Here is a 19,833-nt window from a genome sequence, read left to right on the forward strand (position 1 = left end):
ACCTGAGGATGTTATACCCTTCTGTCATGATGATGGTATACCTGAGGATGTTATACCCTTCTGTCATGATGGATGGTATACCTGAGGATGTTATACCTTTCTGTCATGATGATGGTATACCTGAGGATGTTATAGCCTTCTGTCATGATGATGGTATATCTGAGGATGTTATACCCTTCTGTCATGATGATTATATACCTTAGGATGTTATACCCTTCTGTCATGATGATGGTATACCTGAGGATGTTATACCTTTCTGTCATAATGATGGTATACCTAAGGATGTTATACCCTTCTCTCATGATGATGTTATAAATGAGGATGTTATATCCTTCTATCATGATAATGGTATACCTGAGGATGTTATACCCCTCTGTCATGATGATGGTATACCTGAGGATGTTATAGCCCTTCTGTCTGATGATGGTATACCTGAGGATGTTATACCCTTTGTCATGATGATGGTATACCTGAGGATGTTATACCCTTCTGTCATGATGATGGTATACCTGAGGCTGTTATACCCTTCTGTCCTGATGATGGTATACCTGAGGATGTTATTACCCTTCTGTCATGATGATGGTATACCTGAGGATGTTATACCCTTCAGTCATGATGTGGTATACCTGAGGATGTTATACCCTTCTGTCATGATGATGGTATACATGAGGATGTTATACCCTTCTGTCATGATGATGGTATACCTGAGGATGTGTACCCTTCTGTCTTGATGATGGAGTACCTGAGGATGTTATACCCTTCTGTCATGATGATGGTATACCTGAGGATGTTATACCCTTTCTGTCATGATGGTGGTATACCTGAGGATGTTATACCCCCTTCTGTCATGATGATGGTATACCTGAGGATTTATACCCTTCTGTCATGATGATGGTATACCTGAGGATGTTATACCTTCTCGTCATGATGATGGTATACCTGAGGATGTTATACCCTTCTGTCATGATGATGGTATACCTGAGGATGTTATACCCTTCTGTCATGATGATGGTATACCTGAGGATGTTATACCCTTCTGTCATGATGATGGTATACCTGAGGATGTTATAACCCTTCTGTCATATGGGTATACTGAGGATGTTATACCTCTGTCATGATGATGTATACTGAGATTATACCCTTGTCATGATGATGGTATACCTGAGGATGTTATACCCTTCTGTCATGATGATGGTATACTGAGGATGTTATACCCTTCTGTCATGATGATGGTATACCTGAGGATGTTATACCGTTCTGTCATGATGGTGATATACATCGGGGTGTTATACCCTTCTGTCATGATGGTGGTATACCTGGGATGTTATACCCTACTGTCATGATGGTGGTATACCTCTGGGTGTTATACCCTTCTGTCTTGATGATGGTATACCTGAGGATGTTATACCCTTCTGTCTTGATGATGGTGTACCTGAGGATGTTATACCCTTCTGTCATGATGGTGGTATACCTGAATATATTATACCCTTCTGTCTTGATGGTGGTATACCTGAGGATGTTATATCCTTCTGTCATGATGATGGTATACCTGAGGATGTTATACCCTTCTGTCATGATGGTATATCTTAGGATGTTATACCCTTCTGTCATGATGATGGTATACCTGAGAATGTTATACCCTTCTGTCATGTTGATGGTATACCTGAGGATGTTATACCCCTCTGTCATAATGGTGGTATACCTGAGGATGTTATACCCTTCTGTCATGATGATGGTATACCTGAGGATGTTATACCCTTCTGTCATGATGATGGCATACCTGAGGACATTATACCCTTCTGTTTTGATGATGGTATACCTGAGGATGTTATACCCTTCTGTCATGATGATGGTATACCTGAGGATGTTATAACCTTCTGTCATGATGATGGTATACCTGAGGATGTTATAATCTGTCATGATGGTGATATACCTCGAGGCGTTATATTCTTCTGTCATGATGGTGATATACCTCGAGGTGTTATAATCTGTCATGATGGTGATATACCTCGAGGTGTTATAATCTGTCATGATGGTGATATACCTCGAGGTGTTATATTCTGTCATGATGGTGATATACCTCGAGGTGTTATATTCTTCTGTCATGATGGTGATATACCTCGAGGTGTTATATTCTTCTGCCATGATGGTGATATACCTCGAGGTGTTATATTCTTCTGCCATGATGGTGATATACCTCGAGGTGTTATATTCTTCTGTCATGATGGTGATATACCTCGAGGTGTTATATTCTTCTGTCATGATGGTGATATACCTCGAGGTGTTATATTCTTCTGCCATGATGGTGATATACCTCGAGGTGTTATAATCTGTCATGATGGTGATATACCTCGAGGTGTTATATTCTTCTGTCATGATGGTGATATACCTCGAGGTGTTATATTCTTCTGTCATGATAGTGATATACCTCGAGGTGTTATATTCTTCTGCCATGATGGTGATATACCTCGAGGTGTTATATTCTTCTGTCATGATGGTGATATACCTCGACGTGTTATATTCTTCTGTCATGATGGTGATATACCTCGACGTGTTATATTCTTCTGTCATGATGGTGATATACCTCGAGGTGTTATATTCTTCTGTCATGATGGTGATATACCTCGACGTGTTATATTCTTCTGTCATGATGGTGATATACCTCGACGTGTTATATTCTTCTGCCATGATGGTGATATACCTCGAGGTGTTATATTCTTCTGTCATGATGGTGATATACCTCGACGTGTTATATTCTTCTGTCATGATGGTGATATACCTCGAGGTGTTATATTCTTCTGTCATGATGGTGATATACCTCGAGGTGTTATATTCTTCTGTCATGATGGTGATATACCTCGAGGTGTTATATTCTGTCATGATGGTGATATACCTCGAGGTGTTATACACCTTCTGTCGCTAAGTGTTTTATTCCAGGATTCACAACGATCAACTACCAACGCTGACATTAATAACAACTGGTACAACACAGACCGTTCTCGGATCCTGTTAAATGTGTTACTCCAGACTGTGTTACTGTTGAGTGTGTTACCAAAGAGGTGCTACTCTTGGTGGTGTTACTCTTGGTGTTGTTACTGAAGAGTGTCTTAATCATGAATATCTTACTTGTGTGTTACAGATGATTCTGTAACTAACGCCTGTGTGTATAATACCTTTGTTATAAACACCTGGGTTTCTATCGCATGTGTTGCTAACGATTGTGTTAGTAACACCTGTGTGGGAGTAATAACTTTGTTACTAACGGCTCTGTGTTAATATTGGCTGTTTCGTCAACACCTGTGTTACTAACACAAATGTTACTAAAGACATTGTTACTAACGCTTGTGTGTGAATAATGACTATGTAACCAATACCTGTGTTAGTAACGCCTGTGTGTGAGTAATGACTTACTAGCGCTTCTGTTAATGATAGTTGTGCTACTAACGCCTGTGTTATCAAAGACTGTTTTACTAACGCTTTTTTCACTGTAGCTGTTTTATTAACGCCTGTGTTATTAATTACTATATCATGAACGCCTGTGTTACTGGTGACTTTTGTGTTTCTAGTGACGTGACTGTTACTAATGCCTTTGTTACTAATGACTATGTTATTAAAACTTGTGTTACTGATGACTTTGTTTGTAACGCTTGTGCTATCAATGAGCGTGTTATTGACGTCGATGTTACTAACGACTATGTTACTAACACCTGGTATTACTATGACTGTGCTGCCGGCTCTTTTGTTAACAATGTTTGTGTTACTATCGCTTCTGATACTAATGACAGTGTTGATAATGCCTGTGTTACATTGACTGTGTTACTAAGACTAGTGTGTAAGTAATGACTGTGTTGTTAATGTCTGTGTTACTATTGGTTGTGTTGCTAACGCCTGTCTTAGTAATGACTATGTTACTGCAACCTATGTGTGAGTAATGACTGTCTTACATCTGTGTTACTAATTATTTTGTTACTAACGTCAGTGTTGCTGACTGTTACTAACGCCTAAACTACTGACTGCTGTATTACTAATGAGTATATTACTAAAGCTTGTGTAATTAACTAATGACCATATTACTAACGTCTGTGTTACTAATGACTATGTTCCCAACGTCTGTGTTACTAATGGCTATGTTCCTAATGCCTATGTTTTTCCTCATGAATTCGTTTGTAACACCTATCAGTCACTGTGATACTAGCGCTTATGTTAGTGTTAGGTTACTAAAGACTGTGTTTCTACCAGTGGCCGCGTTACTAGTGATGTGTTGGTATTGGCAGGAAGGTGGTAGACTGACGTGTGGGGGCAGCATCATCTCTGAGGACTACGTGGTCACCGCTGCTCACTGTCTGCGTTACGTGGGTCGCCTCAACCTGGTGGTCAGGGTCGGAGACTACAATTCCGACTTTGACGAAGAGACTGAGGAGGTGGGTACACGGTGGATCCTCTTGGTGGAGTCTGAGGAGGTGGGTACACGGTGGATCCTCTTGGTGGAGTCTGAGGAGGTGGGTACACGGTGGATCCTCTTGGTGGAGTCTGAGGAGGTGGGTACACGGTGGATCCTCTTGGTGGAGTCTGAGGAGGTGGATACGAGGTGGATCCTCTTGGTGGAGTCTGAGGAGGTGGTTACACGGTGGATCCTCTTGGTGGAGTCTGAGGAGGTGGGTACAGGGTGGATCCTCTTGGTGGAGTCTGAGGAGGTGGGTACAAGGTGGATCCTGTTGGTGGAGTCTGAGGAGGTGGGTACACGGTGGATCCTCTTGGTGGAGTCTGAGGAGGTGGGTACAAGGTGGATCCTGTTGGTGGAGTGTGAGGAGGTGGGTACAAAGTGGAGGTTCTTGATGAAGTCAGCATGGCAGTCCCACCATCATTCAGCATATTATGATACATCTGAGTATAATATGGGTTCGCTGTGAGCCGGCTGCCCTGTCCAGGAATTGAACCCAGGCCCAAGCTAACCACCACTTTACGAAGACTCGTACGTGTGTGTGTGTGTGTGTGTGTGTGTGTGTGTGTGTGTGTGTGTGTAATTACCTGTCTGTGCTTTACGGGAGGGTATCACACACATTTTCGAAACATGGTGAAATTTCATGGGGAGCACGAGTCTTGTATGGGTCAAGAACTTTTAGTACTTCGTTGATGTCTTGTTCAGATATCTCAGTGCTTTCCAATAGCTCCTCCTATTCTATCTCACTGGTGATAGAGCCATAGTTTCTTCTACTGTGGAAACACTTTTGAACTTGTTTTCCGATTCCCTCCATATCCTTATATCAACGCCAATAGTTCTACCCTCTGAATCTCACAGCCTGATTAACTGCGCTTTACTTGATAATTAATTCCTGATGAATTTATGGAATAGTTTTGGATTATCCCCTGTCTTGTTCACAGCATTCTTTTCATTGTTTCTTCTCTCCTCCTTTCTTAACCTATTGTCCTCCCCGCTCCTTGCTTTCTTATAACTTGCAAACACTGGCTGGCTGGAGAGCACTCCATATCTTCGCCACTGCATATCTCGAAGCTCCTTTGCATTCTGACATCTTTTATTGAGTCATTCTTTCCTCTTTCTTACCATTTCCTCTGTTTTTAGAGCTAGAGGTGTCTCTGTGTCTACTCCTTTTTTCATAGACCCACTCACCACAAAGCCCTGGCTCCCGAACTCCATTTCCCAATCTGTGTTGCCATAAAAATTGTTGAGGCTTGTGTTTTGTTTGCGATTATATCTCCATCTTACGTCTTGTTTCACCTGTGCTCTTTCAATGTCCTCATTCACCACGTAGTCAAACTTGAGCACTACATAGTCAATTTTCCCATTGGATGTATCGTCTATATTCTCAACGTGTGTAAAGATATGATCTAGCAACGGTGGTGTCTCAGTCCCTGTGTGTTACTGCTTTATGTACAATCCTGATTGTTCCTTCACTGTTATCATTTTATCATTATCTTGTAGTTCGGATCATTGTAATTCTTTAAAGGATCATATGATATCAAGACCAGCTTGCACTTCTTCCCTACGGTCGCTCTTTCCATTATGTATTGTATGAATGATCCATCTTGAAACTTAAGACTATCTCATATCAAGGTGCCCAATCCCTCCCCTCCTTGGTCGTCTCTTTCCCTCCTCATCATCATGTACTCTTCTGGACAGAACAGGTAAGATCTTATCTATTTAGTAAGCTTTGTCTCCAAACTCTGACAATATCAGGTGCACTTTTCCTTATGAGAGCCTTGAATTCTAGCTCTTTGTCAATGAGTATAAATCCATCAACATATGAAGATATTACTTTCAGTCTAACATTACTGTCTTCTAATAGTCCTGTGTGTGTGTGTGTGTGTGTGTGTGTGTGTGTGTGTGTGTGTGTGTGTGTGTGTGTGTGTGTGTGTGTGTGTGTGTGTGCACCTTACACTCATAGGTCCACATCACATACTTTCACTACTATCATACAACTTTACAAACTTCTTTATGTATGCTGTCGACATTCGCCATATCATAACTCAGTTTATTCGTTTCATCCACTACTTTCAAACTATTAAAGTATCTATTATTTACATCCTTTCTAGCAAAGTATTTACTTGATTTCATGCTATGGCTTCTGGTCGTTCCATTTATGTATCTTTTGAGGAACTGTTCACTCTCTACATAATCGAGCAGGTTTAGAAAATCATAGCTCATGATCGGATCACCCCTCAGTCTTCTTTCTTCCACGACGGTCAATTTTAAGGCTTCTGGGTTTTCCTGTAACTCAGCCTACTTAATTCTGGATCATTCTTTGTTGCCTCCGTCTAGATCTTTCTTATCATTTCTTTGTGCTTAAGTGCAGTGAAGAAACTGAAGAAACATCTTGTAGTTTAACTCTTACTGAATAACATTCATAACGATGCCTTTAAATGCGCCCCATTGTCATCACTTTACATTCAATTATGCTGGGCACCCCAGCCCATATCTAGAAGGCTCCTCTAACATGAGTCCTTTGTTTCCTAAGATAATTTTCTATCCTTCGAAGGAATCTCCTTATTCTTGCCTGAAGGTATAGTTTCCCTACCGTACCGCAATGTAATACAGTTTCAAACACTTTCTGGCAGAGGAGAAACACAACATCGAACCATCTTTCTCTTTGCTCTAAAACTGTTCTCAGCCTCCCACGGAAATCTCAGCGTTAAGCACAGCATTGTTTCCCCGAGTCCGTATTGTTCCCCACTTAGATGATTTCTCCGTAGCAAGGGATCAGTTATTTGCGTTCTTCTGATGTGTTCCAGTGTCTGACGCTGCTCTGCAGTGAACAGCAATTTCTTATCGTTTTTCTTACAAGACAAGGGTCACCCCAGTGGTTAATCCAAAGAACAATGGTCTCCTCGATGCTGCTACACAAAATACGGGTATCCCCAGTGGTTACTATACTAAACAAACGTCATTCCAGTAGTTATTTCAAAGAACAAGGCTCTCCCCAGTCATTACTACACGGAACAAGAGACTTCTCAGTGGTTACTACCCAGAACGAGGGTCCAACAAGTGGGTACTACATAGAACAAGGGCGTCCCCAGCAGCAGTTACACAGGACATGGGTCGCCTCAGTGGTTACTATGAACTGTGTGGAGATGGGGTGGAAGGAGGAGGAAGAGGAGGAGGAAAGAGAAGCTAAAATAAGGAACTAGATCTTATAAGGGTTCGAGTGGATGTGACGGATGGTCAAGTGGGTCATCGGCGTCATAATGATCACGTGGATCTCCGGTGTCATAGTGATCAAGGGTATCCACATTGTCATGATGGTGGTCAGAGGGAAGAAAATCCTTGCCAAGATACGAGTCTTTATGCAAATTTTGATACATGTCCACATGATATGCAAATTCATTGGAGACGATTTATAATGAGTGTTACGTGAACAGTGATGCAACGTTCCGGTATTACAGGATTATTTCATCGACAAAGTGTGGCAACACGAGGAGTTCGACCGCCTCTCCTTCAACGACAACGACATCGCCCTACTGAAGGTCCAGCGCAAGAATGGTCGAGGGATCAGGTGAGTGATGTGGTGTGACCTGGGTAGGGATGGTGACGGGGAGTGATGTGGTGTGACCTGGGTAGGGATGGTGACGGGGAGTGATGTGGTGTGACCTGGTTAGGGATGGTGACGGGGAGTAATATGGTGTGACCTGGGTAGGAATAGTGACGGTTAGTGATGTGTTGTGATCTGGGTAGGGATGGTGACGGTGAGTAATGTGGTGTGACCTGGGTAGGGATGGTGACGGGGAGTAATGTGGTGTGACCTGGGTAGGGATGGTGACGGTGAATAATGTGGTGTGACCTGGGTAGGGATGGTGAGGGGGAGTAATTTGGAGTGACCTGGGTAGAGATGGTGACGGTGAATAATGTGGTGTGACCTGGGTAGGGATGGTGACGAGGAGTAATGTGGAGTGACCTGGGTAGAGATGGTGACGGTGAGTGATGTGGTGTGACCTGGATAGGGATGGTGATGAGGAGTAATGTGGAGTGACCTGGGTAGAGATGGTGACGGTGAATAATGTGGTGTGACCTGGATAGGGATGGTGACGAGGAGTAACATGGTGTGACCTGGTAGGGATGGTAACGATGAGTAATGTGGTGTGACCTGGGTAGGGATGGTGACGGGGAGTAATGTGGTGTGACCTGGGTAGGGATGGTGACGGGGAGTAATTTGGAGTGACCTGGGTAGGGATGGTGACGGGGAGTGATGTGGTGTGACCTGGGTAGGGATGGTGACGGGGAGTAATGTGGTGTGACCTGGGTAGGGATGGTGACGGGGGGTGATGTGGTGTGACCTGGGTAGGGATGGTGAGGGGAGTAATGTGGTGTGACTTGGGTAGGGATGGTGACGGGGAGTGATGTGGTGTGACCTGGGTAGGGATGGTGACGGGGAGTGATGTGGTGTGACCTGGGTAGGGATGGTGACGGGGAGTGATGTGGTGTGACCTGGGTAGGAAGTTGTGTCTCTCTCCACTACCTGTTGCATCGTTCTTCCACTTGTGGCTCCCTCCCCTAGTTGTTGGGTCTCACCCCGAACCCATGTGTTTGTGCACCATTCAGTTACCAAGTGTCATCCGGTCACCACACATGTATCAAGTGCTATCCAGTCACAACACAATTACCAAGTGTCATCCAGTTACCACACAAGTAACAAGTGCTATCCAGTCACCACACAAGTACCAAGTGTCATCCAGTAACTACACAAATACCTAGAGTCATCCAGTCACCACACAAGTACCAAGTATCATCCAGTCACCACACAAGCACCAAGTATCATCCAGTCATCACACAAGTAACAAGTATCATCCAGTCACCACACAAGCACCAAGTGTCATCCAGTCACCACACAGGTACCAAGTGTTAGTCACCACACAGGTACCAAGTGTCATCCAGTCACCACACAAGTACCAAGTTTTATCCAGTGACCACACAGGTACCAAGTGTTATCCAGTCACCACACAGGTATCAAATGTTATCCAGTCACCACACAGGTACCAAGTGTCATCCAGTCACCACACAAGTACCAAGTGTTATCCAGTCACCACACAGGTACCAAGTGTTATCCAGTCACCACACATGTACCAAGTGTTATCCAGTCACCACAGAGGTACCAAGTGTTCCCCAGTCACCACACAGTTACTAAGTGTCATCCAGTCACCACACATGTACCATGTGTTATCCAGTCACCACACAAGTACCAAGTGTCATCCAGTCACTACATAGGTACTAAGTATTATCCAGTCACCACACAGGTATGAAGTGCTATCCAGTCACCACACAAGTACCAAGTGTCATCCAGTCACTACACAAATACCTAGAGTCATCCAGTCACTACACAAGTACCAAGTGTTATCCAGTCACTACACAAATACCTAGAGTCATCCAGTCACCACACAAGTACCAAGTGTTATCCAGTCACCACACAAGTACCAAGTGTCATCCAGTCACGACACAAGTACCAAGTGTTATCCAGTCACTACACAAATACCTAGAGTCATCCAGTCACCACACAAGTACCAAGTATTATCCAGTCACCACACAAGTACCAAGTGTCATCCAGTCACGACACAAGTACCAAGTGTTATCCAGTCACTACACAAATACCTAGAGTCATCCAGTCACCACACAAGTACCAAGTGTTATCCAGTCACCACACAAGTACCAAGTGTCATCCAGTCACCACACACGTACCAAGTGTCATCCAGTCACCACACAAGTACCAGGTGTTATCCTGTCACCACACAGAGACCAAGTATCATCCAGTCACCACACTAATACCAGGTGTCATCCAGTCACCACACAGGTACCAAGTGCCATCCAGTCACCACACTGGTTACAAGTGTCATACGGTCACCACACATGTACCAAGTGTCATACAGTCACCACACAAGTACTGAGTGTCATTCAGTCACCACACAAGTACCAAGTGTCATCCAGTCACCACAGAGGTACCAGGTCACCAGTGCTAATGTCAGGTATCATCGGCAGGTTTGGACCACGTGTGCGGCCCATCTGTCTACCCAGAGTTGGTGATGACTACGATGACCTGGAGAGCTGCACCGTCATAGGTTGGGGACCCACCTTCTACCTGGGGAAGGTACGTAATACTTACTGATGCTTCTTGTTGGTAGTGACCACCAGTGCTGGGTCTGTACTGTGATCACAACTGGTGGAACCAAGGGTAAAGCGGCCACTAGTGCTGTAGTAATGCTGTGGCTTCCGACTGTAAATTTAAGAAATAATCTTCGATCTTTACTATTCGCTGGTGCGTCCATACCTTGAGTTTTTTTTTGTACAGTTTGGTCATCCTTCTCCAATAAAGATAGACAGAACGGAGAGTACAGCGGCGTGCTACCAAAATGATTCTCGGATTGAGACAAATCCTATGAAAGCCGCTTGGACGACTTATATCTAGATTAGGAGAGAGAGAGAGAGAGAGAGAGAGAGAGAGAGAGAGAGAGAGAGAGAGAGAGAGAGAGAGAGAGAGAGAGAGAGAGAGAGAGAGAGAGAGAGAGAGAGAGAGAGAGTTAGATGATTTATAATAGGTATTCAAATCTATCGAGAGGTTTGATGGTATCGATATAACAAGCTTGATTTCACTGAAAATAATAGATACAAACTTGTGGGTAAATGTTTTATTTCTGATGAGGTGGATCACGTTTACTTCAGTAGGATTGTTGTTTACTATATAGAATGATTTACCAATTAGTGTGGTTTAAAAGCAGTGCCATAGATACGTTTCATAATAAACTTGACAAATATTTCGCTTCAGATCCACGGCTGACATGATATGCATTTCTTTAGTTAGACATGAAGGCGACAACTTGTTTCTTCATTATGATTTTCTACCATTACCACGTTCGTCTCTGTGTTTCTGATTTCTTCTACAATCGCAAATAGCCTCGGACCTGGTGGTCTCTTGCTGTTTGAATTCCTTTGCATTATCATCATTATCATTACCGTAATTATTCACAATCTATTGTATTTCACTTCCGATGATTACCTTAAGATATATAGAAGTAGTTGATCTACCATTTGGTAATGAAAGTCGACACGTTAGCAAACTCTTGCCCACACTCACTCTTGTCAAAAGGAATGCCTAATAGTTAGTTTCGACTCCATTACTTTCTATTCAGTTTTCAGACTGCAATGATCGCTCTCAACCATTTCTTGAGTTTACCTGTAATATCTTTAGATTTCCAGCAGTGCTGAAGAACTGTTGACAAGGTCGCTCACTGATTAAACACCTATGTACGTACGCCAAAGTTTAGAGTTCACGGTTAAGCTTGTCTTCAGTCCTGCCTGCAGAGATTTGGCCGACCTGTTCCAAATTTATTTATTCCCTTTGTAGTTAGTTTACGTTTCCAAATCCTATTTGCACTTTTAACTTTCTTGTTACCCTTCCTGTGGCATTGTATCAATATAGCCAACTCTCCCTTTGGAGATGAGATGAACTCTCTCCACAATCGAAACTGGGGACTGTTTGGAACACTGTCTTCGACTTTCTTGTGGAAAGCTTTTTATCACTGGACCCAGCTTTTACGAAGCTGGGTCCAGTGATAAAAGAGACTGGCCAGGATTATGTACTTCACATGCCCCATGCGTATAGATGTCGTGTCCTCTGTATTTTAAGTCATACAAAAATTGACTCCGTGGTCAAGATAATTCTAAGAAACTGGATGCTCTGTTTAGATGTCGAAACTCCTTTTCTTCTAAACAGTTGCTCCGTTTATACAAAGAACTGATTTATCCTTGCATGGAGTACTGCTCTCACATCTAGGATGGTTCTATCTCTGCATCCTTGCTTGACAGTTGAGTCGAAAGCGGGCCGACTCATAAACTGTCCCAGGCTAACTTCAAAACTTAACCTTCTTGCCCTACATCGTAATGCTGGTTCACTTACCCTTTTCGAAATGTATTACTTTGGTTTTTGCTCCCGAGCTGGCTGCTTTTCTGGCACGACTGCTAGCTAGACCACGCAATACTCGGCAAGCTGGTTCATCACATGATCACTGTGTGGTCGTTGGCAACTAAAGGATGGGCCGTTATGACAAGTGTTTCTTTCCCCACATATCGAAGCTTTGGAACTGTCTAACTTCTCTTGACTTTCCCAATAACTATGACCTGGTACAATTTGAAAGACAGGTTTTTCACTTCCTACAAAATTCGTAAATACTTTCCTGTGTCTCCTTTTTCCCTTTCATTATCCTCTCTATATTTCAATTTAGGCCGGGCCTTAAGGCCGTGATTGAGCCTTTAACTTTAAAAAAATGTAATATAAGTCCTTGTGTCCTGTGCTGTGGCCACAACTCATGGAATCAAAACTAGTAACTACGAGAGCTTGGATAGCAGTGGCAAAGTCGCAGACACGCTTGTCCTGACTAATATCTTCCCCAGAGTGACCCCAGATACAATGACCAAAAGAACTGGGGTAGTATTCTGGTCATAACTCGTAGATCTAGATATAATGACCACAAAACCTGAGGTATTGCTATGATCATATCTGGTGAGCTCAACGAACTGATCACTAGCTGGATTAGCATTGTGTTCACAACTTGTGACATCAGAAACAGTAGTCTATGACAACACACCAAAACAGGAATGTGATGGACTGGCAGACTTGGGCTTTCTGCTCGCTGCTGAGGAGGGCTACCACGCCCTTCCTCACTACCACTACTCCGTGTATTCCTGGCCACCACACCCTCCCTTATCACTCCCTCCATTCTACAGGCCACAACCCCCTCCCTCACCACCGCTGCCCTCTCCTACCCTGTCCATCACAACCTGAACGGTAGATGGCATCGCTCAGTGGTATAATCAATCTTCAAGCCATTTTCTCCTCTTTATTCTTCCCATATTACAGGCACAGCCTTTCCGCTAAACAATGAAATAGTTTCCCGAAGATATTCCACCACAGCAGCCAGTAATTTCCATCCTGCCTAAGAAATCGATGAATTACTGGCAATTGTATTTTTCTTTCTCTGTCTACAGACCATGGACGAACGGACAGACAGACAGTAACACTTTTCTGCAGTACATATATATGTACAGCTTATTTGCTGCTTTGCGCAAAGTCTACTCTGTCTTTAACGATACTTCATATCTGTGTAGATGCCTTTTATCTTTACCACTTTCTCATTAACACTGGCGATCAAATGAATACTGTCTCTCAAGACATTCTCACTCAAATACTCAGCTTATGTCCAATGTGTAAGTGAACACAGACTTCAAAATCAATATTAGTGCCTCTTATGTTTTGATTTTGCTTTCCATTCACAGATAATTTCCGAGTCTTTTTCATGCCTTTTTGTAGTTTTTCTTATCCTATGCTTTACTGTGTTTAGTGCAGTCAGGAAGGCATCTTCCTACCCTTCCCCTGTTAATGTCTGATATCATCAAGATAACTAAGGCTACTGCTGTTCCTTATAGCACCCGTGGGAGAACATCTTCACCAGGTATAGTACCTTTGCAACGACTATGAATTATCTGTTAGAGACTCTTTGATTCACCTGATTTTTAAACCTATGTTTCACAGTTTCCCTTGTAAGACCCTATGGTTTACTTGGTCAAATGCTACACCAAACAAGGAAAACAATCTCCACTCTCTTTTGCATCAGAATTTCAGGAATGCTGTTCTGAGTTGATAATTGGATTTGCATACACATCCTAGGCACAGGTCCATGCTAGCCTTCATTTCTATAGATTTTGTTGTTCATCAAATGTGTCAGTATGCGTCCTTGTATGAAGTATTGCTCTAACCTGAATCGTTTTCTGGTTTTATTTTCTATAATCACGTTGTCTTGCTTATTGTATTCTGAGCTAAGTACAGACATGTGTTGGTCAAGTAGTATTTTGTATATTATCTTGGGGTCACCCTGGGGAAGAGATGAGTCAGAACAATCGTGTCTGCGAGGTTGCCAGAGACTGGTGAAACAAGCGCTTCTTACGTGGAAATGGTTACTTCTGTATATACAGCTAGAGGAAAAAAGTGAATAAAAAAGCATGAAAAGACAAAAGGAGCGAAAAAAGTAACGAGATGCAATAACAGAGAGAAATGGGGAAATAGCGTTGTCAGGTGACCATGAATGGTTTGGGAATATCTTACAAATATTGTTGTACAGGTTGGCTGTGTAATCCAGAGGATTTTCCAGTAGGAAGAAAGTCATCTCCCGGAGTAGTGCTCCAAGGGAAACACGCCGACTGATCTACTGATTCATTAGTCTTACCAACATTTCGTACTATTTACAGCCTGCAGCGAGACCAAGTGAGGCCCAGGTGCGCATCGTAGGGGACCATTTGTGTGAGGAGCAGTTCACTGGAGGAGCCAGGAACTATACCTCGTCCTTCGTGTGTGCCGGAGACCCAGCCAACTTCGTCAACTCCTGCAAGGGCGACTCCGGAGGACCCCTCGCCTGCAGAGTGAACGGCAGATCCACACTCTATGGGATGGTGTCCTCAGGTTTCTCCTGCTCATTAGTCAGGTCACCTGACAGCTTCACGCGGGTCACGAAGTACCTCCGGTGGCTATATGAGAAACTTGCACCAGGTAGAAGTAGCTTGCTGTGAGAAACGGAGCCTCTGCACGAAGAATATTGTGATGTCTTCATATTTTAATAATATTCCCCAAAACATGACACTTAGATACACTATGAGGAAAAATCTTCCAGTTATAAAGTTTCATTCAAAATTATAAGACATCCATAGAGCTTGTATCTATCAAAAGGAATAGTTTAGTGTTAAGCTCAGCTGACACATCCACCCTTTACTCACTATTTGATCCTCAGTGTTTCCTGCAAAGTTTCTTAAGCAAGACAACGCTATTGAACAGCCCTAAGATTACATGTCCATTAATGTTAATTCTCTACTGAATTTGAAGCTATAGTGTGCAGAAGGGAGTATCTGTTGCCGTAATTATACATGCAAAGTCTAGATCAACTCCACCTTGTAATCTATTTGTTGCTAAATAGTGAAATATTTACCGTTATTCAACTGTGTTCAACTAAGTGAGAGATATAAACTCAAAAGCGCTATCAGTTAGAGCAATTTGTAGAGGGAGAGACTGGAGGCTGGAGGTGGTAGTTGGTGGCAGGGGGTCATGTGTAAGAGTGCTGCTAGTTAGGAGTGGTGGTAGTCAAGGTGATATTGCAGGACTACTCTGCATGAGGAAGAAGCCATGCAGACCAACGTAACAACAGAGGAACCATTATATGGAATGAAGATACCATCTCTCTCTCTCTCTCTCTCTCTCTCTCTCTCTCTCTCTCTCTCTCTCTCTCTCTCTCTCTCTCTCTCTCTCTTTCTACATATACATGGACTCTAATCTCATGTGGCGCCGATGGTTTTGATGGACAGGTAAATGTATATACAACATAGTTGTCACACTATCGGAGCTGCATGAGGTTAAAGATGAGGCTGGAACGCACACTCTACCAAGGGTTCAAAGCCGACTCGTGATGTATATACAATTGTCTGTCCATCGATATATATATATATATATATATATATATATATATATATATATATATATATATATATATATATATATATATATATATATATATATATATATATATATATTTCCCTGGGGATAGGGGAGAAAGAATACTTCCCACGTATTCCCTGCGTGTCGTAGAAGGCGACTAAAAGGGAAGGGAGCGGGGGGCTGGAAATCCTCCCCTCTCGGTTTTTTTTTTTTTTTTTTTTTAATTTTCCAAAAGAAGGAACAGAGAAGAGGGCCAGGTGAGGATATTCCCTCAAAGGCCCAGTCCTCTGTTCTTAACGCTACCTCGCTATCGCGGGAAATGGCGAATAGTATGAAAAAATATATATATATATATATATATATATATATATATATATATATATATATATATATATATATATATATATTGTTTTGATTTTTTGATTTTGATTTTTATCATGACGTTTTCTTTTATAGATTCGAAGAATGTTATAAATCTTTTCTTTTATCATGTCACTGTCATTATCTTGTCATATGAATTATTATTAGGGTATTGTAAAAATTAGAGTTCTTACTTTTCTGTATAAAAAGTTCTTGTTTTGTTAATACAAAAATTCTGGGAGCTGGAGCTAACTTGCTGCAGACAGATTCGCTTTCTTTCTGCTTGTTGAAAAGACTGAGAAGACGTGTGCACTGGTTATTGTATATTATCAGGTTATATTTCCCTTATTGTTGTCATCTGTCCTTGATCAATTGTCGTATCGAAGGATAAGAGTATATGCATTATTTGTTTATTGGAAAGACAGCAGTGTTTATGAGCAGATGTAAATTTCAGATTTAATTAGAATAAATGTTTCGGTGGCTAGTCCCCCCCACAGCGTCCATCGTGTGTTTGGATTATAACTTATACTTTTGTCATTACTTGCAATATATTATTTTGTTGGTGCTTCAAGTGACCTATTTATATATTGAAATGTGGTAAGTATAAAGCTGGTTTGGTGCTTAGAGATGTTACTCTCGACCCTTTACCTAGAGGTAGCGGCGTCTAACGAAACATTTATTTCAAGATATAACCCTGGCCTAATAAGTCAAGGGGTCCAAACCTACCGTAGCTGAAGGTGGTTAGGATTATGACAATATATATATATATATATATATATATATATATATATATATATATATAACATACTAACCTCCAACAGCCAGGATCGAACCCGGATCCCCTGCCTAAGAGGCGGGATCACTACCGCTAGGCTATGATAACCCGGTTTCAATCCTGGCTGCTGGAGGTTAGTATGTTATATCGTAGTGCGCGTTCATATGCACTATTTACGTATACATATTTGACTTTCTAAAAGGGGAAACAGAAGAAGGAGTCATGCGGGGAGTGCTCATCCTCCTCGAAGGCTCAGATTGGGGTGTCTAAATGTGTGTGGATGCAACCAAGATGAGAAAAAAGGAGAGATAGTATGTTTGAAGAAAGGAACCTGGATGTTTTGTCTCTCTGAGTGAAACGAAACTCAATGGTAAAGGGGAAAAGTGGTTTGGGAATATCTTGGAAGTAAAGTCAGGGGTTGGTGTGAGGACAAGAGCAAAGGAAGGAGTAGCACTACTCCTGAGGTAGGAGTTGTGGGAGTATGTGATAGAGTGTAAGAGAGTAAACTCTAGATTGATATGGATAAAACTGAAAGTGGATGGAGAGAGATGAGGGATTATTGGTGCATATGCACTAGATCATGAAAAGAAAGATGATGAGAGGCGAGTGTTTTGGGAGCAGCTGAGTGAGTGTGTTAGCAGCTTTGATGCAAGTGTCCGGGTTATAATGATTGGCGGTTTGAATGCAAAGATGAGTAATGTGGCAGTTGAGGGTATAATTGGTGTACATAGGGTGCACAGTGTTGTAAAAGGAAAAGGTGAAGACCTTGTAGATTTGCGTGCTGAAAAAGGACTGGTGATTGGGAATACCTGGTTTAAAAAGAGATATACGTAAGTATACGTATGTGAGTAGGTGAGATGGCCAGAGAGCGTTATTGGATTACATGTTAATTGATAGACGTGTAAAAGGGAGACTTTTGGATGTTAATGTGCTGAGAGGAGCAGGTGGAGGGATGTCTGATCACTACCTTGTGGAGGCGAAGGTGAAGATTTGTAGAGGTTTTCAGAAAAGAAGAGAGAATGTTGGGGAGAAGAGAGTGGTGAGAGTAAGTGAGCTTGGAAAGGAGACATGTGTGAGGAAGTACCAGGAGAGATTGAGAGCAGAATGGAAAAAGGTGAGAGCAAATGACGTAAGGGGAGTGGGGAAGGAATGGGATGTATTTCGGGAAGCAGTGATAGCTTGCGCAAAAGATGCATATGGTATGAGAAAGGTGGGAGGTGGGCAGATTAGAAAGGGTAGTGTGGTGGGATGAAGAAATAAGATTGTCTATGTACGAGAAGAGAGAGGCGTTTGGACAATTTTTGCTTGGAAGTAGTGTAAATGATTGGGGGATGCATAAATGAAAGAGGCAAGAAGTCAAGAGAAAGGTCCAAGAGGTGAAAAAAAGGGCAAATGAGAGTTCGGGTGAGAGAGTATCAATAAATTTTAGGGAGGATAAAAAGATGTTTTAGAAGGAGGTAAATAAATTGCGTAAGATAAGAGAACAAATTGGAACATCGGTGAAGGGTGCTAATTGGGAGGAAGGGGTAATAACAAGTAGTGATGAATGAGAAGATGGAGTGAGTATTTTAAAGGTTTGTTGAATGTGTTTGACGATAGAGTGGCAGATATAGGGTGTTTTGTTTGGGGGGCGTGCTAAACATATACAGAAAATCTACCAATGTATGCTCATATATCCATTATTACCCATCTCAACATGACAGAGTTAAATTATCATCATTTCAGTCTATGTTCCTTAGGGCATTACGTATTTGCAGTCCAGAGTTTGAGTTTGAGAAGATATATTCTATTGGATCTAAGTTAAAGTACCCTAGATTTTTCATTGTTAAATCCCTTAAGTTAGCAAAGAAATCATTTTATAGACCTGAGCCCAAACCTCCCATTGACACCAAGAATCGTTTAGTTGTACCTTTTGTTAATAATTTTACTTTACTTCCCATGTTGCTTAAATCCTTTAATGTAGATGTTGCCTTCAGCAACAATGATACTATAAAGAATATCTTAATCAGGAATTCACCAGAAAATTCTCTTAGCTGCATCTATAAAGCGCCATGTAGAAATTGTGATAAGTTTTATATAAGTTGGGCAGACTGGTAAGGATCTTTCTGTTAGACTTAAGCAGCATAGATATAGTATAAGAACGGGACAAGAATCAAATGCCTTGTTTAATCACGTTAAGAACTATGATCATTGTATTGACTGGAGTAATGCCATCTCAGCTATTAACTCTAACTCTATTACCACGAGAAATATTATTGAACCTTTTATTATTAGATACACAAAGTATTATGATCTTAATATTAGTGATGGTCTATACAAATTAGAACTTTATTGTTGATCAAATTTGTAAAATGATAAGTTTATGAACGCTCGTTGTCTGTCTTGCACAATCGCATGTTTACCAAATGGCGTCCTAGCTACGTCTCTTCGTTGTATATCAACTGACTGTTATATTTCTCTATTGTGTCTCCCCTGATGATGTGATCATTACACGAAAGTGCACTTGGGAACTTATCATGTTTCAGTTTCCCCGTGGACTCATAGAAATATCTTGATCACGCGCAAAATTGTGATCCTTTCCATGTTGCTTAAATCGTTTAATGTAAATGTTGCCTTTAGGAACAATAATACTATAAAGAATATCTTAATCAGGAATTCACCAGAAAATTCTCTTAGTTGCATCTATAAAGTGCCTTGTGGAAACTGTGATAAATTTCATGTTGG

General features: G+C 41.8%; 1 protein-coding gene across 3 annotated transcripts in view; it reads left to right on the forward strand.

Moving 5' to 3' along the window:
* Positions 1-16,835, forward strand: part of LOC139754196 (neurotrypsin-like) — a 108,205-nt gene extending 91,370 nt beyond the window's left edge. The window contains exons 12-16 of one of the 3 annotated variants that reach the window (XR_011713852.1): positions 4,275-4,421; positions 7,900-8,009; positions 10,481-10,589; positions 14,741-16,104; positions 16,305-16,835. Coding sequence is in view for 2 of the 3 variants with exons in the window: in XM_071671409.1 (XP_071527510.1) it covers positions 4,275-4,421; positions 7,900-8,009; positions 10,481-10,589; positions 14,741-15,058 (684 nt within the window). In the remaining variant the exon portion in view is untranslated. Of the gene's footprint in view, positions 1-4,274; positions 4,422-7,899; positions 8,010-10,480; positions 10,590-14,740 lie in introns of all 3 variants that reach the window. The other 2 variants (XM_071671409.1, XM_071671408.1) reach the window with 2 other exon arrangements.
* The last annotated feature ends 2,998 nt before the right edge of the window (positions 16,836-19,833 follow it).

This window comes from Panulirus ornatus, chromosome 16 (assembly GCF_036320965.1).
Source record: "Panulirus ornatus isolate Po-2019 chromosome 16, ASM3632096v1, whole genome shotgun sequence".
Taxonomy (NCBI): domain Eukaryota; kingdom Metazoa; phylum Arthropoda; class Malacostraca; order Decapoda; family Palinuridae; genus Panulirus; species Panulirus ornatus.